The 26,660-nt window shown below is 40.8% G+C and overlaps 1 protein-coding gene across 1 annotated transcript in view; it reads left to right on the plus strand.

The window, feature by feature from the left end:
* Positions 1–25,515, plus strand: part of LOC129624830 (uncharacterized) — a 28,794-nt gene extending 3,279 nt beyond the window's left edge. Inside the window, exon 3 of the mRNA XM_055543118.1 lies at positions 24,570–25,515. Coding sequence (XP_055399093.1) covers positions 24,570–24,913 — 344 coding nt within the window. The 3' untranslated portion in view covers positions 24,914–25,515. The remainder of the gene's footprint in view (positions 1–24,569) is intronic.
* Positions 25,516–26,660: the final 1,145 nt, after the last annotated feature.

Here is a 26,660-nt window from a genome sequence, read left to right on the forward strand (position 1 = left end):
GACGTGTTTCTCTCCCAACACACTTGCTTTTGTATCCTAAACTTTACCATCCACATGCTGCTTTCATGAATTGTCCTACATCCACTTACCACTTGCTCTATTAGGTACTTAGATTTCTATTTAGCCTCCTCATAAGCAGTAACATCCATGAAATCATTGCTTTGTTATAAACCAATTGTATTTCAATACAAAATAAGTAATAAATAATCTGTGAGGATTTTCTTGGTGTTTCCTGAACTTGGTTTCCTAGGGCTGCTGTAACAAATTTCCAAAAACTGTTTCAAAACTGATGTGAGAGGCAAAGCTTCTCTTCTATTAATTTTTAAAAAATTTTCATGTATAAATGATTTAGAACATGTTAATTGTCAAATTTGTCTTCAAAAGTAGGTTAGGCACCATTCAAGGTCCTGGGAGTTTGTGGGCACAGTTTAGAGACATAGTACCAGCTTCTAGCAAGCATGATCACCCTATCTTTCCCCCAACCCTTTTCTGCCTTATTCAGAGAGAGAGAGATGAATTTTTTTTTTTTTTTTAAAGTGTGGAATTTGGAATCAGATGGAGCGTCATTAAATTCTGATGCTCTCATTTATTACCTCTGTGATTTAAGCCAATCACTTCTCTAAGCCTCAGTATAATAGTGTCCACATTGTTATGTTGTTGTGAGGGTTAAATGTGTGTTTGAGCTTGCACACACACACATACACATATATACATACACACAGAGTTCCTAGCAATTGCCTTGCATATAATAAATGCTTAAAAATATTAGCTCTATCTTTTCTTCCTTGCTACCATCAAAGCAGCATTCAGAATTACTTTGTCCATTCTCTAATTTCCTTCTAGGTTATCAGGAATCGTACGTTCTATGTCTAATATCCCCAGATACTCTGCTTCTTTTCCTTAATTCCTTCATTTCTGCCCCTCTTATAATGATTCCTTCTCAAACTCTGTCCTCTCTCTCATGCCTCCATCTCTCTTCTTTCAAGCAGTTCCCCCTTTCCATCTGCTGCAATTTCAGAGATCTGGGCCCTGTAAAGAAGCTAAGATAACTCAGAGAAGACTGTGGGCCATAAAAATTCTTACTTCTTTTGCTCTTTCATGAACTATCAATAGTCCTTTTTGTTTATTTGCTTGTTTAAATCATAGTATTGCCCCAAAGTGTGAAGAAATTTATGTTATCTAATGCTGTGGAAAAATTCCTGGACCACGGTCCTATTAAATTTGACAGACATTTTTGAGCATCTGCTATATGCCAAGCAGTGCCCCAGGCACTAGGGAGATAAAAAATAAAGCCAAAGTCTTCTAAAATGCTTACAGTTCAAGCAGGCAGATGGACATATAAATACCTACTTTGAATATAAGTGTGCCTTGTGAGGCTTCAAACAGTGCATGTGAAAGAATCCCCTGTGCTTTTGTGGTCATGAGATTGTCTCGGGCTGGCCAGTCAAAGTACTCAACCTGCCCACAGTCCCCGCTGAGTGGGGAGCCCTGTTCTGCTGCCCCGGAGCAGAGCTTATTGGTTTTGTCTTCACGTGATGGATGTCCACATTTTTTTTTCTTAGCCACCCATCATCGCGCCACTGTTTCAAACTTTGTGAGAGGCAGAGCCCATCTATCACTGATGAAGCCTGAAAGGCCGTATACGCTTTCCCATCCTCTGATCACCACCCAACACCAGTGTAGCTGGGGTGACAGCATGTGAGCTAGGCTTGGACAGTCAAATATACCTCCCTTGGACCTGGAATTGAAACTTGGTCACACAAAAGAACTGAGATGAGGAGAGTGCTTTCTGGAAGTGACCATGACACTGTCCAGGTTCCAGGGGGGCTGGGGGACAAGCAGTGAGACCTGGTTTCCAGCACCCAGTGTCAGTTACATGTCATGGCTTCTTCTGTTCAGGAATGGCAGGAGTATCCACCCTCAGCTAATTTGGAGATATGACTTGGCTGCTGTTTTGGCTTCTCAGCCTCCATTTGTTTCTATTCATTTTCTGAACCTCTCTCTGATCCAATATCCTTTCAATATATACTTTTTTCTTAAATGAGCCAAACTGGTTCTTAGCAACTAAGAATGCTTTGGCTGACTCCTGATACAAAGTCTCTACCTCAACAAGGAGAATGCTAGCTAACTGATCCAGGTAACTTCTCCTTCTAGGACATTCAAATTGGAAATATGTGAGTTGGTCAATCAGAACCCAGAACAGAAGCTAAAAACACACACCCAGGGGCTATGAGATAGCAGGGACTGTGTGTAGGCTGAAATTGTGAGTAAGTTATGAACAAGCAAAAGTTATACGCTAGCAGAAATCAAAGCACATGCAGAAGGGAGGAAGAGGTGGTTGGCTGACAGCTGCAAGGAAGCAAAAGTCAGAGGCACTGAGTCTCCATGATGGGGAAGGAATGGATGAACCCCTGCTCTCCAAGCTTTAGATCACCCTTGAATTTGAACTGTTTTCCATTTTCCAAACTACATTTCCATTTCTATGAAACTGATTAGCCATAGCTATTCATGGTTCCTTGAAATTCCAGGTGCTGTCTTTTCAATGTATATCCTTATAACAATTCCACTATTATTTGAGGTAACCAGAATAAGACTTTCCATATGATCAAAGGATCCTAAAGATTACAGTGATGCTATGACCCAGGCCCCAGTCAACAACTGTCAAGTGTTATACTTCAGTAGTCACTGACCTGCCTTTCCAAAGATGTCCTTTGGTTTCCTATTTTCCTGGAAGTTTCCCAGCAGGAGTACCCTTCCTCTGGGCCAGAAGATAATAGTTTATAAGAAGCCCCTGTTTAAAATGTGCTCTATTCCTCGGAGGGAAAGAAGGACCAGAGGTATTTCTCTCTGCATTAGCTATTAGCACCTGAGCAAATTAAATGAGTTCGTTCTTAAATTTGAACACTTAGAGGTCCAATGTTCTTGCCTGGAGAATCCCAGGGATGGGGGAGCCTCGTAGGCTGCCGTCTATGGGGTTGCACAGAGTTGAACATGACTGAAGCGACTTAGCAGCAGCAGCAGCAGCAGAGGTCTGAGAGGGGATGAGCTGGTTATAGGGCAGAAAAATCGGACACAAGGGTGGGGTGGGGGAGGGGATGATAGAAAATGTTGGTGAGAGGTCCCGGGACACTTCCCCATGGGGGGATGTCCCGCTGGGCAGCAAGTGTGGAGTGCTGGGGGCAGCGCGGCCAGAATGGCAGCCGGCGTGCACTTCACAATCTGCCTTCTGCCGGCTCCAGAGTGTGACTTTGCATGGTTTCTGGTACCCTTCAGCTCTCGTAGCAAGTTGGGCTGAGCTAACATGGCAGCATAAGATGGCCATCTTGTCTGCTCGCTTTGCAGTTCTGCTCAGAAATTACATCAGCTGTGCCTTGGGGTTTCCTGAATTCATTACCACAGCCTTCATTTTATCTCTTGAAACATACAGTGCCCTCTCATGGCTTGTGCAAAAGGAAGTGTCTATGTGTCTCATCTAATCAGTGAATGGTACACATTCTAGAAAAAAAAAGTGATTCTGTTAATGAAACTTGACACAGGAAGGAATGAATTTACACACGCTACTGTGTTTCAAGGGAGAGAAGATGCATTGAAACTGCTTTAATGAAAGCAGAAGTCTGAAGTTATCTCTATAGTGGTTTATTTATTTTGTCGAAGTCTAAAATGTTCCTCAGGGTTTGGTGTTTTTCTTCTTCTGAGATTAGTGGGTAGAACTCTTCTCAGAATAGCGGTGAGTCACATCAGGGTGCAGGTAGGAGAAAAAAACCATAATGCCAGGGACCTATCTTTTCTTTCTTAGCTACACACTGCATCTGCTGGGGGCTGTGCTTGCCCGTCAGCTCTGTTTGTGTGGCCAAGTGACTTACTGTGAGTTATAAATCAGCGATGAGCAATGTGAAAAGCAGACGGGGAGTTGAATGCATCCTCCACATCTCTGTCTTGTGACTGGCTGGAGTCCATGTGCAATTTTGAAAAGGATGTTTGGAAAGGATATTCATCATTTTAAATTGCTCCGTGGGAGCTTTGCAGTTCATAATGTGCCTCTCAGGTACGTCTCAGAGACGGCTTTGCCTTGAAGTGGTTTGCAATTTCATAACAGCAAAAGGGCAACTTTGGGGTGTTAGGCTAGAAAAGCTAATTTTGAAAGAATTAGCAAGAAATAAGTTTGGGAGGGAGGGTGAGTGGAGGAAGCTGAAATATTTGTGCTGAATTCTACCCCATAATATCTGGCACTGGAAATTCCTTTGGTGTGCCAATAACTTTGCTGTCCATGCCTCAGTCCAACCCTCAAATACCGTTGGGAAAATCTACTTGGGCGTGAGCCTTCAGATGATGAAAATATATTTGCTCTTGTGGAAAAACAGTTAAAAACCCCGACGTATGATAGTTTAACAATGCTTGAGTTGACCATCTGCAAGAAAATCGTTACTGAAATGTTTCTGAGCCAAACGCATCTGCTGCGCTCTTTGCATTATTTTGCGGCTTTACTCAGAGCAATCCCAGTCGGCAGTGCTGTGTGCTGTGTGAGTGGTGCTGACTGTCAAGTGGAGAGTTGGTGTGTGGGCACCACCGCCCCAGACATCCAGGTGAGAACGAATCAGCAATCAGCAGCCTGGGAAAATAGGCATCTTGAGCCCGTGTGCTCTAAGGTCAAGAAGAGAGGAAACCAGGGTTGGATTTTGATTCAGCACGATAAATATGAACAGAGTACTATGTGTACAGAATAGGAAAGATGAGATTCCCACAAACCCTGAAGAGGGAGGGGAGGGAAGAGCCGCAGATCCAACAGGAGGGCCCTATTTTTTCATATGCTAAAATGTCTTTTAGAAAACCTCCAGAAGAGATTTCTGTACAAAGCACACATGACACTAATTGGGAAGTGGTGCTATAAAAACTATAAGGGTAGTACTTGTATTTCCACCTCTTGCATAGATAGTCAAGGCAGATAGGTAGAGAATGTCTTCCCTGAATAGCACCTTGCGGTTTAAACCTCCTAAATATGGTCTGTTAGTCAGCACAACCTTTTTGAGCACCTCCCTTGTGCCTGGAGCTTGTTCACAGTCGGAATAAGATAGAGTTGAGCTGGAGTAGATGATCATCAGGAAAATATCTGAGAAAACAGACGCTTCTGGACATACTGTGGTCCGCCCCACCACCCCCGCCCCTGCCCAGTGTGCAAAAACTCCCATCTTGCCTTTTTCTAGTTTTTTTCTTAAAACAAATTTTATTTCCTATTTTCTCGTCCTCTTGGTTTTCCTTTACCTACTTCATCATGAAGCGAAGTCGAAGTGAAGTCACTCAGTTCTGTCCGACTCTTTGCAACCCCATGGACTGTAGCCTACAATGCTCCTCCGTCCATGGGATTTTCCAGGCAAGAGTACAGGAGTGGGTTGCCATTTCCTTCTCCAGAGGATCTTCCCAACCCAGGGATCGAACCTGGGTCTCCCACATTGTAGGCAGATGCTTTACCATCTGAGCCACCAGGGAACTTCATCATGAACTTCCACTTAATTTCATCCAGCTCTTCCACCCAGTGGCCCTATAGCTTTTCATGGTTGATCATCTGCTCTTGTTCTCACTTCCATCTTTCCCCCTCTGAGATTTCAGGGGTCCTTACTCCAGTGGGCTTCAAACTCAGTGCCCGTAAGGTACAGGAAGACTTCCCAAGAGAGGACTTGTGCAAAAAAAAAAAAAAAAAAATTGGTTTTAAGGGAAATTTCAACTTTATATCAAGTATTTTTCTTAAATTGACCACCTTGAGAATTTACAAGCATTTGTAATACCCTTTCTCGTACTACACATGAGAAAGAGGTGTACCTCACTGATCCCAAATCTTACTATGGGAAATAGGAATATAACCGATGGCCTATATTTGCTATAACTTAATCTAGAAAGAAGTAAATTCACCTGTGGATGAAATAATTAGAAAAAACTTCTTATTTACCTTACTGGGCTTCCTGGGTGGCACTATGGTAAAGAATCTGCATGCCAATGCAGAGGAGATGCAAGAGACACAGGTTCAGTCCCTGGGTCAGGAAGATCCCCTTGAATTGGAAATGGAAACTCGCTCCAGTATTCTTGCCTGGGGAATCCCATGGACAAAGGAGCCTGGCAGTCCATGGGGTTGCAAAGAGCTGGACATGACCGATTGTCACAGCATACATATTAACCTTAGTAAGAGAACTTTCAATAAAATGTTAGCTTGTATGTTTAATAGTTATTTATAAAAATTAAAATAAATGTATGTTTTGGTAAAAAGCTTTAATATATGAAAATTATTCATCAGTTATACATTAATAATAATTATAATAGTAATTCATTTAGAAGAAAATTTTTAACACTTGGAGCCCTATGCTCACAGAAAATATAAAACTTACATTAAAAAACTTCAGTTTGTATACAGTTGGCCTTGAACAATGGAAGATTGGGGCGCCACCTCTCCCCACAGACATTTGAGTTTAGCTCACAGTTGGCCCTCCGTACTCAGTTACTCCATGTCTGTGGTTCTTCATCCTGGGATTCAGTCGACACCTGAACCTGTAGTACTGTAGCATCTGCTATTGAAAACATTCCGTGTATAAGCAGACCTGTGTAGTTTAAACCTGTGCTGTTCAGGGGGCAACTCTATATGTTTGTTGAGTGAGGGTGATAAATAAAGAACTTGTGATTTAAAAAATACATTGTGAAACTTAGTTTCCAGGGAAGATATGTGGACCATAAGAACAGATTCAAATAGAAAGGAAGATGTAAAATTTCAATTTAAGAGCACTTTTATCTATTTTTAAATGGATGATGGTGGGTACCAAATTTATATGGTACTAAAATTCCTTGATTACTGTTATAGACTGAATGTTTGTGTCCCCTCAAAATTTATAAGTTGAAAACTAATCGTCAGTATAATGGCATTTGGAATATTAACCAATCACCCTCTCACACTGTGGTGTTGATTAGACAAGAATAAGAGGGAGAGAAGAGAAAGGTTCTGATTCCTTAAAAAAGTCATACCTTGAAATTTCAGTGGGAAAATGAGTACCAAGAGGGCAAATTGAAGAACACTGATGTAGTACAAGGGTAAGCAAACATTCTGTAAGTGACCAAATAATATCTATTTTAAGCCATGGCGTTTTTGTGACAACTTCACATCTGCTGTTGTAAGCAGCCGAAGAGCATATCTAACAGAGACCTGGCTGTGTTCCAATAAATGTTTATTTGCAAAAGCAGACAGTGAGCTGAATTTAGCCAACTCCCAATATAATACATTATCCATGACCCACAAGAAGCCTGGGCAGTAGTTGAGTCTTGAAGTTACCTAAAGGGAATATTTGCTTCACATAGTCAAGATGCGGACATCCAGCTTGATCTTTTTCCTGTCACTGAAGACCAAGATTCTCAGATCTTTTGGTGTCCTCACAAAGTAGCAGTTGACTTCTCCCAGGTTTTCTGAGAGAGAGCAAGGAGGAAACCACGATGCATTTCTGAACTGTTATAAGTCACACATTGTCACTTTTGTCACATACTGTTTGCTAGAAATGAATCATTAAGTCTGAGCCTCAGAAAAGAAGAAATACAGATGGCTAAAAGGCACATGAAGAGATATTCAGCATCGCTAATTGTTAGAGAAATGCAAATCAAAACTACAGTGCGGTATCACCTCACATCAATCAGAGTGGCCATCATAAAAAGTCTACAAATAATAAGAGTTTGGGATTAACGTGGGCTTACCTGGTGGCTCAGATGGTAAAGAATCTGCCTGCAATGCAGGAGACCTAGGTTCGGTCCCTGGGTCAGGAAGATCCCCTGGAGGAGGAAATGGCAACCTACTCCGGTATTCTCGCCTGGAGAATTCCACAGACAGAGGAGCCTGGTGGACTACAGTCTGTGGGATCAAAAAGAGTCAGATATGACTAAGCAACACTTTCATTTTCATGTATTTTAGGGATAAACATATATACACTACTATATGTAAAACAGATAACCAACAAGGACTTAACTGCATAGCACAGAAACTATACTCAATATTTTGTAATAACCTATAATGTAAATGAATTTGAAAAAGAGTAGATATACATATATGCATAACTGAATCACTTTGCTGCCTCAGTTCACCTGTCTACCTGAAACTAAAATAATATTGTAAGTCAACTATACTTCAATTAAAAAAAAAGTCTGACTCTCAGAATACACCTTTTGAGAACAGGATTGTCAGAGAGTCTGTGGACATATTTTAAAGACACTACCAAGCTGTTGTGATGTCTTGTTTTGGTTGAGATGTTTTAAGAAATCTCAGTTCAATACTTGGAAAAGGGAGTATTTTAATAACTTTCTTAAATAGTTTGTGGCTATTCTTAGATGCAACACCAAATACTAAGTTTCTTAAAGGTGAATTGCATCATAGAATCTGAAACCATATCCATGAACTTTTCAAATTCTGTTACATTAAAATTTATTGGTTTATTTTGTGCTTTGAATCGATATTTTACCCATATATTTTGTAATGATGCATTTTGTAACATGATGCATTGGTCATTTGGAATATTGATTCTTTGAATTATTCAGCTCTCTCAAATGTTGGCATATTTCATTATACAGTGTAAAATATTTTATCTGTTAATGTTGCTAATAATCAGAAAAGTCTTTGAGCATTGAAAAACTGCCAGGCTTACACTGATAGATACAATTTTTCTAAAATTCTGATTTTCACTGCAAATCTTGAGTCTTATCCTTGGCAACAAAACTGTCAGTTGTTTTCCTTGAAGTGACAGTCTCATTGGTTCATTGTTGATAAAGTTTCTGCCAAATACTTATGTCTAAATAAACATGCTGCTGCTGCTGCTGCTAAGTCGCTTTAGTCGTGTCCGACTCTGTGCAACCCCATAGACAGCAGCCCACCAGGCTCCCCCGTCCCTGGGATTCTCCAGGCAAGAACACTGGAGTGGGTTGCCATTTCCTTCTCCAATGCATCAAAGTGAAAAGTGAAAGTGAAGTCGCTCAGTCATGTTCAACTCCTAGTGACTCCATGGACTGCAGCCTACCAGGCTCCTCTATCCATGGGATTTGCCAGGCAAGAGTGCTGGAGTGGGGTGCCATTGCCTTCTCCAATGCATCAAAGTGAAAAGTGAAAGTGAAGTCGCTCAGTCATGTTCAACTCCTAGTGACTCCATGGACTGCAGCCTACCAGGCTCCTCTATCCATGGGATTTGCCAGGCAAGAGTGCTGGAGTGGGGTGCCATTGCCTTCTCCACATGATTCTTCACCAAATCGAGTAAAAATGGCAGTCTCTGAAAAAAGTTGCTCATTCAGCTCAGAACTCAAGCAACGTGTCCAAATCCTTTTTTTGAGACAACCATCATACTTCAGTGTGTAGCAGGGGTACTTTTTGAACACTCCCCGTTTCATCAGATTATAAAAAACCAAGTACATCTAAGGACTGATATTTAATAAAGTTAATAATTTGTATTGCTTTGTAACAGTCATTGTAAAGTGAAACTGTTCTCTGGCTTTTTTTTCCCCTCCTGCCAGTGAGTGGCAGTGAAGTACAATGTGCTTTATAGTTAGCACACTGATTTCACACGAAACTAGTACGTGATACCAGTACACTTAGGAGCCATTGCCTCGATTTGTGTTTAGCCACCAACAGCTTTCAGAGAAGGCAGTGGGAACCCACTCCAGTACTCTTGCCTGGACAATCCCATGGACGGAGGAGCCTGGTGGGCTGCAGTCCATGGGGTCGCTAAGAGTCAAACACGACTGAGCGACTTCACTTTCACTTTTCACTTTCATGTGTTGGAGAAGGAAATGGCAACCCACTCCAGTGTTCTTGCCTGGAGAATCCCAGGGATGGGGGAGCCTGGTGGGCTGCCGTCTATGGGGTCACACAGAGTCGGACACGACTGAAGCGACTTAGCAGCAGCAGCAGCAGCCAACAGCTTTAGCCATCATTGCTTTTGTACCATCTATGCAAAACAGTGCAATGAAAAAGACAAATAATGTCTCAGTATTATTATTAAAATAGTTGTAAGTTTATACTTGACAGTAACTTCAATGACCCTCAGAGGCCGACAGCCCGTATTTGGGGTACTGCTGTCCTAAGGCGTTGGCTAAAGACTGATTTCTCCTGAGAAAGTCTTGTGTCTTGTGTGAATCTTCTCACAAGCTTTAACCTTGATCTTCTGTCTTCCTATCTCCACCCCTCCCCACCAGCCATCTCCCACCACCATTGCCTTTACCCATTAGGCCCAGGGGCTGTACTTGTTTTCTTGGGAGAGACTGTCTTCTGACTTGTTAAGTTTTGTGGGGAATATTTTAAAAAGATTTACCTTAAGTATTGAAAGTTTATCTCATTCAGATGATGGAAGTTACCTTAAAATGATTTATTGTTAACAACAACCATCTTAACTCCACTGGAGCACTGTCATAGCCTTGGTATTAATGTTGGTGAATTTTCTAAAGTATAGGACATGTTAGTAAGTCATGAAACTAAAAGTGAGAGAAATATTCTTTTCCTAATTGAGTGCTGACAATTTATGTGCTCTTAGCCCACCTCTTGCAGGATAAGTGACAAGTATCAGTGACTCAGAAGTGGATCCATGTTCAAGCTGTGACCCCTTAGCTCAGCAGAGTAGAGTCCGCACAATGTATGATGTTCAGAGGGACTAATGATTCTTTGATACCTTTTTTTTTTTTTTTCTTTTGTCACACTGACTTGAATCTCTGCACCATATTATTTGTCATGGTATGCACTGACCACTGAATTTTTTCAGTTTGTCTGAACTCAGTTTTTGCAGAGAGGTTTCAGGTATAAAAGGAGAATCAAAATGGAGTCAGTGTTGACAAGAGAGGCATCTGAAATAGAGCTGAGAGGCCGCTGAAGAAGTGTGACTCAAGCACTGTTCAGCCCAGATGAAATCTGAACTCGGACCACTTCTTATCATAACATAGGCATCCAGAACATCAGCCCAAAAACTCAAGATATGTATCTGACCCTTGAAAGTGAAAGTGTTAGTTGCTCAGTTATGTCTGACTCTTTGTGACCTCATGGACTGTAACCCACCAGGTTCCTCTGTCCATGGGATTCTCCAGGCAAGAATACTGGAGTGGGTAGCTTTCTCACTGCTTCCCTTCTCCAGGGGATCTTCCTGACCCAGAGATTGAACCTGGCTGGGTCTCCTGCATTGCAGGCAGCTTCTTTACCAACTGAGTCACCAGGGAAGCCCTTACTTACTCTAAAATAATTTGTGACAACCTATCCCTTAAGGACAAATATTTCCTTTCTTGCATCAGGGTCAGTCACAATTTTTGAACAACCTTGTGGCTTTTGCCTTGATAAGCCCCAGACACTTTCTATTCTAGGGGACCACTCTAAACAGTTTTACCAGAGTCTATATCTCCTGAATTGCAATTCTTAAGACCCCAAATGAAGCTCTTCTTTTCAGCCTCAGTAGTGATTATTGTTCGACACAGGATAGATTATGCCTTTGCCCCTAACTTTTACTTGAGGTGTGTCAGAACCTCATGCAATCTCTGTAGGAGTTTTCTACTTAGTAATAAGTTGGGAATTAACATCTGCTTGGTCATTTTTGTTGCACTGATCCACCTATTGTTTTAAGAGTCCATGGTGCTACATCTAAATTAGGGCTCTCATTTATCTCTGAGGCTTTGTGTCACATCATTAACTCCCAGTATCCAAATGATGATTTATGCAGACCATTTGGCTACATTCACACAAATTACTTTGAGGGCCTTAGTGTAGTTAATCGAACTCTGTTAGAAAATGTCAGTTAAAAAGATTCTTTGCAATAAATTTTATTTGTAATGAAATCCTTCTTGCTGTTGGGCAGGAGCAAATCTAGATTTTATGGGGCCTGAGATTCACATGACTTTGGGATCCCTCTAAGAAAAAAAACAAATACAAAGTTATAAAAGAGATCTTAGTTAAAATGAAAAAAAAAAAAGTAAATCACAACAAATTATGGAAGGCTTGAAGATTCAGAGATCTCTGTAGGCCAACTTACCAGAAATGAACACATAGGAATGCTTCCTGATTAGCACCTGGCTTGCTGGCCCCTCCTAGGACACTGGGACATTCATAGCTTCTTGCCTTCATAGACCTGTGCAAGCGAAAGCCCCAAAGGGTCAGCCTCGTTAACTTCACTGTGGATCCACTTTGGCATTGGAAGGACTGTCTGTTCCAGATACTGCCACTTTTAAAATCCTGCTGTCAATCTGGCTGTTTTTCAAGTGACCCTAAATCAGGCGAAGTAGAATCTTGAAATAAACTGCGGTGACAAAGACACTTAGGTTCTTGCTTTTCATTAAGCATTTAAAATGTCATTCTAAAATGACATTTTAAAGGCCTGCTTATTCTAAAATTGTATTATATTTCACATTATTAGACAAGGAGGCCTCTCAGAGTGAGCCAAATACCATCTTTGTCTATAGAAAACTTATGGCTGTTACTGAAAGGAGATTCTAAAAATTTCACAAATTCAATTCATGACTCCCATCAATTTTTTAAAGAGGTCTGCCCCTTAGGAAGGCAATTTGAGAGGCAACATTTTAATGATCTCCACTGGAGATCAGGTAGTTCGTTATCTCAAATATCGTATTTATTATATTAATAGATTGACATGCTAATAAAAGGGCAAATCCCCATGTATATGTTTTATAGTGAACGTAAAACCCTCGAAAGCATGAGATTAGAATGATGTCAGTTAAAACAGCCATAGAGATATGTAAGAGTGATCTCTTAAAATATGTAGCAAGTTGGTCTCTTGTAAGGGATTTTCTTCTCTTCATCTGCCAAGATTACTTAGTGATATCCTCTCTTCTCTAGTATATCAGTTACTTTACTAAATGCATGAGTACAAATAATAAAAGTGAAAAAATAATCTCCAGAAAACTTTATGAAACCATCATATTGTATAAATACTAGAGGTAATAGATCCATAAAAGGTAAGTGCATCTATAATCCTTCATCTTTTGTAACATCAGAGCAATATATATGGCTTCTAGCTTGTGGTTCTCATTACATGGATAGAATTGGAACATTCTAATCACATGATTATTGAATCAGCTGTTCAGTTTATTTTTGTGCCACAGAAAACTTATTACAAATATCTCATCGATTAATTCATCAGTTTGACTTTGCAGTGGTTTGAATCAATGTTGGAGATAGCTGAAACCTTGAGATCTAGAGTACGTATTGTTTAAGTCAATGTAGATAATGACAGAATCATAAGGCTCAGACTTGAGAAAGGATTGTGGTTTATCTGTCAATCCTTGAACCTTCAGACCTTACATTTTGCAGATAGATAATATATCTGGTTTTAGAAAGTTTACAGTATAATTAGTATATTACTTAATGATTACTTAAATAATACTTAATTCATCATTAGAAAAAATATATTTTATATTTAACATAAATTACAATGCCCTGGATTGATTAAATTCTATAAATATTGAGTTTCTATTCTAAGCTCAACTCTAACCACGATAGAAATTCCATGGAGGTTTACATGACAGGAGGATTAAGAGTTGAAGGATTAGAATAGATTTCTCCAAAGGAGAAACACCCCAATGAAACATTTGGTCATGATGACAATGCATGTGTCAATCTTTGCGGTCCTAACCATAAGTGCTAAAGGAGGAAACCTGAGAAAATAAGGTTCAGTGTTAATGGACTCATCTGGGGACGATTTAGAAAGATCTAGGCCTTGTCAAATGACATTGAAATGAAGTTGTATTGGATTGTTGTTTAATCGTTAGGTCGTGTCTAACTCTTGTGTGGCCCCATGGACTGTAGCCCTCCAGGCTCTTCTGTGCATAGTGTTTCCCAGGCAAGAACACTGCAGTGGTTTGCCATTTTCTTCTCCAGGGAATATTCCAGACCCAGGGACCGAACCTGTGTCTCCTGCATTGCAGGTGGATTCTTTACTGCTGAGCCACCAAGGATGCCCAGTATTTGGGTAGGTGGAGAGTAAAGTAAAACAATGTTTAAAACAGAAAGAATAGCATGGGCAACACTGTGAAGAAAACCTTTATTATCTGTCTCATTAGGAGAGAGAAAATGATTGTTGGTTGTTTTTTGTTTTTCTGTTTTTGGCTTTTTTTTTTTTTTCGCACTGCTGCTGCTGCTAAGTCACTTCAGTCTTGTCTGACTCTGTGCGACCCCATAGATGGCAACCCACCAGGCTCCCCCATCCCTGGGATTCTCCAGGCAAGAACACTGGAGTGAGTTGCCATTTCCTTCTCCAATGCATGAAAATGAAAAGTGAAAGTGAAGTCGCTCAGTCGTTTCTGACTCTTCGTGACCCCATGGACTGCAGCCTACCAGGCACCTCTGTCCATGAGATTTTCCAGGCAAGAGTACTGGAGTGGGGTGCCATTGCACTGAGTAATTATTAAATCATTTCTTTGGTCTTTTCCTTTCAAGTTAAATAATCCCAGATCCTCTGACCTTTCATTACACTGTTTTCCAGCCCTCATCCTTTTCTGAGGCTCTCCAAGCTTTCTGTGTCTCTCTTGAGCCATATGGCCTAAAGGATGGAGCTTCAATTAGGGATTCGGGATTCTGACTTCTACTTGTCGTTCTTCCTATTGTGTAGTCTTGACCAGGTGCTTACTGGACCTCTTTCCATCTGTAATTTAAGGTACTGGACTATGGCCTCTTGACTTCCTTCTGTCTCAAAATTCTGAGTCTTAAATTGTGAAACTAGCATTTGATATGAGGTTCTAGTCATGTGGAATATTGGAGAAGGAAAATGGCCACCCACTGCAGTGTTCTTGCTTGGAGAATCCCAGGGACGGTGGGGCCTGGTGGGCTACCATCTATGGGGTCGCACAGAGTCGGACACGACTGAAGTGACTTAGCAGCAGACTTAGCAGCAGTCATGTGGAATACGGTTAAAGGGTCAATTCCGATCTCCTTCATCCTTCATGTATACTTCTCTTTGGACATTCCAATGTCATAATTACATTTAAAAGCCCAGGGTCCAGAAAAAAAGTCTAGTACTTACATAGAAACTGGATTTCCTTGTTCCTGACTTTATCAACAAAAACATCATTTGCATAAAATGACCTTAAGTACCAGCCACCCTAAGTATGGAGTAAATATATTTTCCTCTTATGGATAATGACAGTTGCTTTTTAAAAAATAATTTAAGCTACTGATCTATAAAGTACTTTGAATACGTCGTTGTGGAAGATTGCATTGAAAGAGTACTGAATTCAGGTTGTTCTCTGACTATGTCCTTCATTACTGAATCATTCTTCAAGACATTGTCTCTATCCTTCACTTCTTTTTTCCCTATTGTGCAGCATTTAGAAGAATGAAATTATGTCTTTTGCTACAGAGCACAAAACAATTACATGCATAAATTCCAATATTTATTCCATCAGAATAAATTTCACTTGTCTTCCTTAACCTTGGGATAACACAGAGTATTGTAACCTATTAAAGTAAGCATTTGTTGAACAAGTAGGGTGTTTGAAAGTAGGGGAGTTCCAAAAACTAAGGCAAACATAAATATTACTCAAAATGAGATAGATGTACTATGTAGAGGAAATAGGAGTCATAGTTATAAAGATGGCCTCCACCATGGTTACTGTCCTAAGCATGGGTGCTGGAGTCAGATGCCGGGGCTTGAGTCCCATTTCTACCACTCACTGGCTGTATCACCTTGGTCAGTTAAGTATCTTTCTCAAGTTCTAGTTTTCTCCTCTGTAAAATACTACCTGCCTCATCGGGTTGTTGTGAAGGTTGAAGATGCTAACACAAATAAAGTGCCCAGAACACTATCCAACAAAGTCAGAGGTCAATAAATATTAGCTGTTGTTTTTGTTATTACCTGAGCTTGTAGCTGCTAGCATTGTGTTTGACAGTGAGTGATAAAGACCCACAAGACAGAAGCTTGTTTCAGTTTCACATAGGGATTCTAGAGTAGAAAGTCCAGAGCTGGTCCTTGAAGTCCTCAGGCACCCAAGCTGCTTCCAATTCATTATCCCACCATCCCTAAGATGTGACCTTTATCCTTATGATCCAAAATGGTGCTAAGAGCTCAATCCATATTCTCAGCAGTACGATAGAGGAAGGATAAAAGAAAACTGTGGTATGTCCTACTAGCTGTGTTTTAAGGAAACATCTCAGGAGATGCCTAAGGTTTGTTTGTCCATAATATTAATATACAAAGGACCGACTTTCTTGATCATCCAGCCCCATTTCAAACTTTTAATTTTTAAAGCATCACAAGAGTTATAGTCTGCAGTCTACTGGGGCTCACTATGGCCATGGAATCTTTTTCTGTTATATGTCAACAATACTGATGAACTAAAGCATAAAACAGTTTGACTGAATTGAATATCATTTAGTGTTTTGTACCTGGCTGCCTTTGAAATGTCATTGTCTCAGTGCTTTGGATGTATCTGAATTGTTCAGATTTTAAACTCAGCGCTATAAAATGCGATTTTCCTTCCCCTTTGCAAGTCAGTGCCAAGTTAAGCCCACATTGTAGACTGATTGTATAACAAATGCTTCCATCAAGAGTGCTCTGGGGCAGAAGTGGCCAGAAAGTTTGTGTGACAGAACAAGGTGATGTGGCAGGAAAATCAGCTTTGCCCTAGGATTCATATGAATAATAGATGCAATGCAGAATAAAACAACGGTTAAAAAAATCAAAAACCACTGAAATGACAGCAACTCAAGTCACACACCATGCTGGGTTTGTACAAGGGGGAGGGATCACTGCCATACTGAAGTCTGAAATGTGGTTGCTGTGCTCCCTTCTCTGTTAAATGACTATTCCTTGGCAGCTATTCATTAACATGAGCAGTGGGATCACTGAATAGAAGGCAGTAATTAGAGTATAATATCTCTTGGTCTATAGCATGTTATCTTTTGTAACTGATCAAAATGGTACATCCAGGGACATCTTATTCAATATTTCTAATGATAATAAAACCTCTACTGAATCAGATTTCTAAATCCTAATGCCTCTGTCTTTGCATAGCAATCAGTAGATCACAGAGTCTTGTAGAAATGATGTGGAAGTGGGTATATTTGGGAATTAAATACGAATTCACTAACAGCATAATTAGGCTAGTTTTGAGAAGCAAATATATTAGTACTAAATATAAGCCCTAGTAAGAACTAGGATTCAAGAACACAACATAATTATCCTGAGAAGGACAGCATCATATTCATAAGTTGAGATATTACCTTTAAATCAGTTCTCCCGTTCTCCCATCTACTGTAAGAAGTGGGTTGATGTTAGTTGAGAATGGCTTTCAGATGACAGGCTCACTACCTATCTGGCTTATTCACTAGAGAAGGAAGAGTAAACGAGCATTTCTTTTTGTTATCTAATATTTAATGAGTGTGAATGGGTTTCTTTTGAGTAGCTAATATAATAAACATAAAATATATGAATGATATTTAACTGTGGCAGACACTTTCAGTTGCCTGTTAAATATCTCCTCACTTCCTGCTTGCTGCCAGAAGCCAGATATTATCAAAGGCAAAAAACACTCCCCTAACTATGTGCTTACAAAGCCCCTTTTATAGTTAGAAGTGCACTGTAGTTGGGCCAGTGAAACAAAGGTAGAATTTGGCTGAGCTTTCTAGGAAAGTGTTTGCTCTCCCAATAAAAATGGATAGATGCAACTGGCATTGTTCTTTTCCTTTCTGCCTTCCTCTTTCCTTGCAGGTATGATGTCTGGAGCTGCAGCAGCTTTCTTACAACCTTGAGGTGAAACGCATCAATTAAAAGCCCCCCAAATGGCTGACTCTGGCTCCAATGTCCTTGAGTGCTGACAATGCCAGCAGTCTACTACCTCCAAACTTCTTATGGGTGTGTGTGTGTGTGTGTGTGTGTGTGTTCAGTCACTCAGTTATGCCTGACTCTTTGTGACCCCATGGACTGTAGCTCATCAGTTCCTCTGTTCATGGAGTTTTCCAGGCAAGAATTTTCCAGGCAACTGGTGTGGATTGCCATTTCCTAACTACAGGGGATCTTCCTTGCTCAGGGATCAAACCTGTGTCTCTTCTGCCTCTTGCATTGGCAGGCAGATTCTTTACCTCTGCACCACTTGGGAAGCCCTTCGTATGGGTGAATCCCACCTTATTAAAGTCATTGTAAAAATAAATAAATAAATAAAGTCACAAGTGTTTTTGCTGCTTACAGTCAAATATATACCTGATCAAAACCTGGGCCTATATAGAACTTGTTGCCTATTGGAATTACCGTAACATTAACATAGTGTAGGATATTTCAGTGACTCATGAATAAATTAAAAGGAAGACACAAACCTTATTTTTAAAGCTGGACTAATAGGATGCCTTAAAAATCCTGAGGGTTATATTTATGTTGGTTACTCTCCACTGACCATTCCTCAGATCCACTTTTGCCCTTCTCAACCCTCCTCTGACCCCGAGGAGGCTAACCCTATGAACTGCATCCCCTGACTCTTTGGCTTCTGTTTTTTCAACCAGTGGTCAGCACCAGTAGGAGACTGGAGGTTGGGAAGCATAACAGATAATCTTTAGCGTGGCTCGTTCATGTTCCCAAATCCAGTGATTAGAACATAGTACTGATGATTAATATGAATATAATTGCTTCTCAAGGTTAGCCCAATTGTACTGTTACCTTGCATTTGTATTTAGTTCCCCAAATACCTAATTATGCATCAAGTCTGTAAGCCTGTGATGTACTCATTGTCATGCAAAGGCAACAGCACTAGGATTTAGTGATCTGAATCAGTAGAGATTTTATAATCAAATAAAAATATTAAAGAAGATGTGAATAAGGTAAGTGGTGGGAGAAGGAGGTTGAGCTGTATCTTCCCTGTTCCATCTCTGCTTTAGGCAGACTTTTCTGGCAGAATCTGGATTCTTCAACTCTTTGGTTTCTTGAAAGGTCTTATCTTCTCTATCGCTTTACATCCACTTCATCTGTGGCTAATTTCTTGGGAGCATCAACATCTTTTATCAGTTGCTTATCTTGGCCCACATTTTTATGAAAGTTCCTTGAACCACCTGCCAGAACTCTGTTTGATACAGTATTCTTATACCCACATTTCTAAAATTGATGTTAATTTATCTGATGAAAACCATCAAATATCTTTTAAAAACTTGTCTGAATTTGGCACATAACTCAACCGAAATCACGTTGATTTGCGTGACTACTTGAACAGTGTAATCTGTTGTTCCAAATTAACTCACTAGGGGCAAAGTGACTTTAACATTTGCTAATGTATCTGTATTGCATTCTATTTTTATGGCAATGATGAACAGTCTAGAAAATTTCAAACTTTATTTCAACTGTAAAGATATGTTGCCTGGAGTTAGGTATTCTGATCTAATACAATATTTGCAAGATAATTTTATAATGATTTCTAAGTTAATCCTAACAACCTTCCTATGAACAGGGTCAATGTTGTTATCAGTCCTTATTTTAGAAATCTGACTTCTGAGCAAGGAAGAAGAATGTTCCCCAGCTTATACCGCATGCCAGTTAAGGTCTGTAGCACAAGGTTCCTTGTTATTTTTCTGGAGGTACTGCTTTAGCTTCTCTTCAAAAATTAATTCACTCTCTAACTGCAAGTCAGAGCACGTTGCATATTTTGCCTTATGGACAGCAGCCCATTGTATTCAGTGTGTGTTATAGATTGTTTCTGATGGCTCTAACAATGCCAAGAAATAATGGATGGTCTTATGATCTTTTTCTTCTCAGTTCTCTCTCTCTCTCTTTTTTTTTTCTCTTTCGCACCACTGAACCCACTGCTACAAAGATAGAAGAACAGTTTCTGAGGTAGCATTGAAATTTTCTAAAACTTCTCTGAGCTTACCTGTGCTCCCTAAGAGAGGAGCATCCGATGGATGATGCCTTAAAGGCCAAGTGGCGGTGGTGGTTTAGTTGCTCAGTCGTGTCCGACTCTGCAAGCGCGTGGACTATAGCCCTCCCAGGCTTCTCCGTCCATGGGATTCTCCAGGCAAGAATACTGGAGTGGGTTGCCGTTTTCTTCTCCAGGGGATTTTCCCAACCCAGGGATCGAACCCGTGTCTGGTACATTGCAGGCAGATTCTTTACTGAATGAGCACCAGGGAAGCCCAAATTTCAGATAGTGCCCACCTATCTTAGCCACTCAACCCGATCATTTTAATAAAAACCTCTAGAACTGTTTCAAAAGGCAACAAACTCAGTTAGCCCACATGCACACACTGATATGTTAAACTATGCTTTCTAAACATGCAGAGGCTGAATTCACTTGCCACGTGTGAGAGAGTTGCCACGGAAAGAAGAAAGAGTTCATTGAGAGACTCTGTGCTGTGATCTGTACAAGTCTTGTTCATTGCATGATGTGATCAAGAAGATAAATTTTCTTTTTGGTCCTACCCTTAACCTCTGCCAGTTTTATTTAAACAAAAAAAATTGGAACTCATAGTCTTCTTCCCAAAGCATTCTTTCTGGGTCTCTTATGCCCATCTTCAGTTCTGTTGCCCATACATCCGGGACTCATTTTTCACTTTTTCTTCATGTGTGTCTTGTATGGCCAACAGGGGGAGAGGACTCATTCTTCTTTTCCTTTCCTAAGTTGCCTGACCTCAATGAAACCATAGATTTCTAAGGACTAGCAGAGACAAAATCACAGTTTGGATGTATGTGAATCATGCATTATCTCTTTTTGTGATTCCTGTTCCTTCATCTACTCATTGAAGGCCAATGTTCCCAGGATCCAAGTTTGGCCATTCTGTTTTCTTCCTCTGTCTTCTCTGGGTGATTTCTCTCAAGTGGGTGCACTCTGCTGCCACCTGTGCAGTGATGAGTTTAGTACATCCCTCTGCTGAGCTACACACCCAGGGGCCTGACTACCTGTTGGGCACCTCCACGTGCACAGCCTGTAAGCAGCTCCAAGTTGACATGTCTGACTGTGCTGCCTTCCAGTCTGGTCCTCCCCCTGTACCCCTGTCCTGATGGACGGCGCCCCTGCCTTCTGGTCCGCCTGCGTCGGCGGTCACCCAGGAGCCTTCGCAGTCTCCTCTCTCATTTCAGCCCTCGGTCCTCTCCTCCCCACTGCCCACCACTCTCTCCCTTCCTGTTTAATTCTTCTGCATGCAGGGTTACTGCAGGAGTCTCCTGACTAGCTTCCTCGTTCAGCCTCCCTCCTCAGGACCCATTTCAACTCACCATCTCCACTGCTGCTATTCTACTTATGTCATTCTCTGCTTAGAACCCATCTGCTGCTGCTGCTGCTAAGTCGCTTCAGTCATGTCCGACTCTGTGCGACCCCGTAGACAGCAGCCCACCAGGCTCCCCCGTCCCTGGGATCCTCCAGGTAAGAACACTGGAGTGGGTTGCCATTTCCTTCTCCAATGCATGAAAGTGAAAAGTGAAAGGGAAGTTGCTCAGTTGGCAAGAGTACTGGAGTGGGTTGCCATTGCCTTCTCCTAGACCCCATCATTGAATAGCAATTGTGAGTAGCAAATAACCTGGGAATGTATATTTTTGAATTTGTCTTTATTTTCTGTTCCCCTTTCCTGGAACTTCTGTTATTTGAATGGGCTCTCTTTGTTGTTGTTTTTGTCTTTTTCTTTCCTGTTTTCCTTTTCTTGATTCTGTTCTATTTCTTGGAGTGTTTCATAAATTTCATTTTCCATCCACATTAGTTTCCCATTCCTACTTAAAAAAAATTAATAGCACTCTCATTTTATTTATTTTTAAAGGTTTTTTTTTTGTTTGCTTTTAGTTCTCTGAATGTTTCCTGTGTTCTTATTTCATTGGTGCAGTCTCATGTCTCTGAGATATTAATGAAAGGCTTTGTTTTTACAGTGTCTTCTCCTCTGAGTATCTTCTTTCCCCTATTTATTTACTTTAATCCTCAAGCATCCAGCGACCCTTCCTTGTCTGGTCCTAATTGAGACTGAGGTCATCCAGTTGTTGATTGGAAGTTGTGTGTGAAAGCTCAAAGTTTGTTCCCTGTCAGGCTTCACTCCCAAGTGATCTGGCTGTCCTGTTCCTTTGGGGACCCCCAGTCCTTCTCCCTTGGGTTGCTCAGATTCTACCCCTTGAACTGTCTTCCATTCTCCTGTGTAGGCCCGGCTCCCCGTGGTCTAGTAGGCCTGCAGGGGGTGTGGGTCACACAAGTCCCTGGACCTTCACCTAATTCCTGTTTTTACTACAGTGATCCCACCCGCTGTCAGCTGTGCTGTGTCCCCCGCCCTCAGAATACCTCTGATTCAACCTCTCTGGAGAGTAAACCTCTGGTTTTTGGCTGCTTCTGAAATAATGTTTTAACAGGTCTTGCTGTCTTCAGCCTCACTTTTGCCCTTCCTTTTAGAGACAGCCAGTACTGCCAGTTCCTGACGTGCTCTGAGCTTCTGTGGGGTAAATCACTTTGCTCCTTAGTTTCTACTTCTGCCAGCATAGATTGCAGCCGTCTCTGGCCTAAAAGGTCAGCTGCTTTTCCTCCATTTGCCTTTCCATTGCCACGTGTTTCTGACTGTTTCTCAGTTCCAGTCCTCTATGTTGCCACAGTTTATGTCTTCAGCTGTCATTTAGTAGGAATTAAAGACAGAACAGATGTAAATGCCTGTGTTAAATCCTACTTTAGCCAGGATAGCCCTAGGTGTTTTTTCTCCAGTACTGGTGTTTAGTAAAAACTCTGTAAAAGTTCATTGGATGAATAAGTGAAAAGCCACTTGCTTACAGAGAGCAAGTCTCAGGTTGTGTACACGTTCCCTGCTTAGCGGTGCACTCTGGTTCCCAGAGAAATGGCCAGAGGTGAAAACAAAAGTATGTCTCAAGCATATACAGTATTCGTGGACTTTTGGTGACAAATCTGTCTCAGGCTTGTCCTGAAAAGTCTGGTGATGCTCCAAAAGTGGGTGGCACTGCCTGTTTAGAAGTCCGTTCTCTTTACATGAGTGACTCAGTCTTGGAATTGGAATTTACCTGTGTCTTGATGGCTATAGCCCTTGGCTCTTGAGACTAAGTTAGTCTGTGAAGCACCAGGTTAGTTGGTATGAATTTTACTCTATAATTTGGAGTGTAAACATTTAACTTTCTTTAAAACCTGTAGGTCAAGATTAATCTTTGTTAAGCCCACAGCCCACTAGGTTACTAGAAAACTCCATTTCAGGCATAATAAAGACCCTCTTGCTTTATATCTGGGTGGACAGAGGACTTCTGCCTCTGGGAAAGAGCCTTGGTCACTCCTCATGTTCTGATATTTAAGAAGAGAGGGAAGGGTAAAGAACAGATTAGATTAAGAGATACAAACTACTATACAGAAAATAAATGAGCAACACGGATTTACTATATTGCACAGGGAATTATATATAATATCTTGTAATAATGTATAATCAATTATAATCAGAAAAATACCAAGTCATAATGTTGTATACTTGAAACTAATATATGCAAATAGTTCAGAACAAAACAAAACAAAAAACCCTGACAGATGGTTAGAACAAAGACTTTGAGCCCAATTAAGAGCGTATGTCTGTTGGAAACCTTCTGAGCTGTATTGAAGTCCACTTACTTTACTTAAGGTATAATTGATCAATGTCCCTCTTCTCATGCTAGGAGACACATCTTACAGCAATATTTCTGTAATTTTGCTTTTGTTTTTTCTGTATTAAATTCTAGCCAGATGCTGAGGAATAACACAATGACATAAAGAAGTTGTATTTAACACAGGCATTTATCTAGTGAGGGCTGAAAATAATATAATTACCATGACGTTCTGTTTTATTCTTTATGGAGTGAATTTTTGCATTTTTTCTTTTTTTGATTAAATTCCTTTCTTGTTTCATTTTTACAATTGTCATGAGAGGGATGAAGAAAAGTAAATATTACTTTAGAGCAGTGGCTCTGGACCTTGGCTGTGCATTGGAATCACCAAGGGAGTTACAAAATACTGATGCCTGGGGAACTGAATCCCTGGGAACTCGGATTTAATTAGCCTGGGGTGCAGCCTGGGTATTGGATTGCTAAACACTCCTCACTTGACTCAAATGTGCAGGAAAGGTTGAGAACCAGCACCTTAAACCATCAGTGCATGCATGCTAAGTCACTTCAGTCCAGTCTGACTTTGCGACCCCATGGACTGTAGCCTACCAGGCTCCTCTGGCCATGGGGATTATCCAGGCAAGAATACTTGCATGGGTTGCCGTGCCCTTCTCCGGGGATTCTTCCCAACCGAACCCGTGTCTCTTAAGTCTCCTGCATTGGTAGACAAGTTCTTTAGCACTAGTGCCCCCTGGGAAGCCCACCTTAAACTAAAACTGTAAAAATATTAGCTTGGTGCAAAAGTAATTGTGGTTTTACATTTTTAAGCTTTGTCGTTTGATACTGGAATACATTCTGAAATGAATGTGGTTATGTTATGCATCATTTTAATGCACATTTCTCGCTTTATGTTTTTTGCTAATGACTTATTCCATATTACTTATGACTAATTACTTAATAATTATTGGCAATAATTATTGCTAATTACTTTTTATGTTTATTTTATATTTATTTTAGACTATAGAAATTACATTAGACAAAAAACAAATTCAAGCAGTTTTTTTATTACAGAGTTCAAAATGGGTCATAAAGCAGTGGAGACAACTCACAACATCAACAATGCATTTGGCCCAGGAAGTGCTAACGAACATATAGCGCAGCAGTGGTTCAAGAAGTTTTGCAAAGGAGATGAGAGCCTTGAAGATGAGGAGCATAGTGGCCAGCCATCAGGAATTGACAAAGACCCATTGAGAACAATCATTAACACTGATCCTCTTACAACTATGCAAGAAGTTGCTGAAAAACTCAACATCAACCATTCTACTGCCATTTGGTGTTTGAAGAAAATTGGAAAGGTGAAAAAACTCGACAAGTGGGTGCCTCATGAGCTGACCAAAAAAAAATTGTCGTTTTGAAGTGTCATCTCTTATTCTACATAACAACAACAGTTTCTCATTTGGATTGTTATGTGCAACAAGAAGTGGATTTTATATGACAACCAACAATGGCCAGCTCAGTGGTTGGACTGAGAAGAAGCTCCAAAGCACTTCCCAAAGCCAAACTTGCACCAAAAAAAGGTCATGGTCGTTGGTGGCCTGCTGTCCATCTGATCCACTACAGCTTTCTGAATCCCAGTGAAACCATTACATCTTAGAAGTATGCTCAACAAATCGATGAGAGGCACTGAAAACTGCAACTCCTGCAGTCGTCATTGGTCAACAGAATTGGCCCAATTCTCCTCCATGACAACAACTGACTGCGCTCGCACAACCAAACCTTCAAAAGTTGAACCAATTGGGCTTCGAAGTTTTACCTCATCCGCCATATTCACCTGACCTCTCACCAACCGACCACCACTTGTTCAAGCATCTCGACAACTTTTAGCCAGGAAAAAGGCTTCCACAACCAGCAAGAGGCAGAAAATCCTTTCCAAGAGTTTGTCGAATCCTGAAGCATGGGTTTTTTCTCATTACAGGACTCAACAAAACTTATTTCTTGTTGGCAAAAATGTGTTGATTGTAATGGTTCCTATTTTGATGAATAAAGAGTTTTGAGCCTATTTATAATGATTTAAAATTCACGCTCTGAAACCACAATTACTTCTGTACCAACCTAATAGATGACATAGTCTACCTTAAGTAAATCGTCAAGTCATTAAGTTAGTGGCAAAAATTTAGAGGATGAGCACTAAATTCCAATAAAAATTCTGGGCAGAGAGGTACATTTTATGGTTCGCTTTGTTTTGTGTATAGATGCAGCCAGCACAACTTGGCATGCCACAAGGGCATTATTACATGGGAAGTGTTTGGAAGCAGTGAGGAAGTAGTTTTCCTGTTATTCTCTAACCCCAGAATTTTCTTCACCCTTGCCAGTTTTCAAGACAATGTTTGGCTTCTCCAACTGTTGATTTCCCCAGGGTTCACATTCAGCTCTCACAGATCATAGACTTCCTGGAGTAGGCTGATGGGGGTGGAGATTTTCTCAGAAGGAAACCAAAGCCAAAGGACGTTCCTGGTAGAGAGGGACTGGATTTCAGTACATCCCCTTCAAGTGCTGACAAAACGTTTTCTATTGTCTCTCTCTGCTTCCTTAGGCTTTGCCCTGAGCTTTAACACTGCTTCTTGCTTGCTAAAGTTTTGTTCATTGATTCCCTCCACAGTGTTCTAAGGATGTGTTCAAATTTCTCTGCATTCACATTTCTCTGATTCACAACTATAAACACGCAGTCTTAAGTTAATTTGAGTGAACTTGTGCTATATTTGGGCTTCCCAGGTGGCACTAGTAGTAAAGAACCGCCTGCCAATGCCAGAGACTTAAGAGAGGCAGATTCAATCCCTGGATCAGGAAGATGCCCTGGAGGAAGGCATGGCAACCCACTCCAGTATTCTTGCCTAGAGAATCCCCATGAACAGAGGAACCTGGTGGGCTACAGTCCACAGGATTGCAGGGTCGCATAGAGTCAGACATGACTGAAGCTTCTTAGCATGCACACTCATACACACCTGAGAACCATTAGACAACAGAACTTAAGTATATGCTCTGAGTTAAGCCCAAGTGTTCTGCTGCTGCTGCTGCTAAGTTGCTTCAGTCGTGTTTGACTCTGTGTGACCCCATAGACACCCTCCTACCAGGCTCCTCTGTCCCTGGGATTCTCCAGGCAAG

The sequence above is a fragment of the Bubalus kerabau genome, chromosome 12 (assembly GCF_029407905.1).
Source record: "Bubalus kerabau isolate K-KA32 ecotype Philippines breed swamp buffalo chromosome 12, PCC_UOA_SB_1v2, whole genome shotgun sequence".
Taxonomy (NCBI): Eukaryota; Metazoa; Chordata; class Mammalia; order Artiodactyla; family Bovidae; genus Bubalus; species Bubalus kerabau.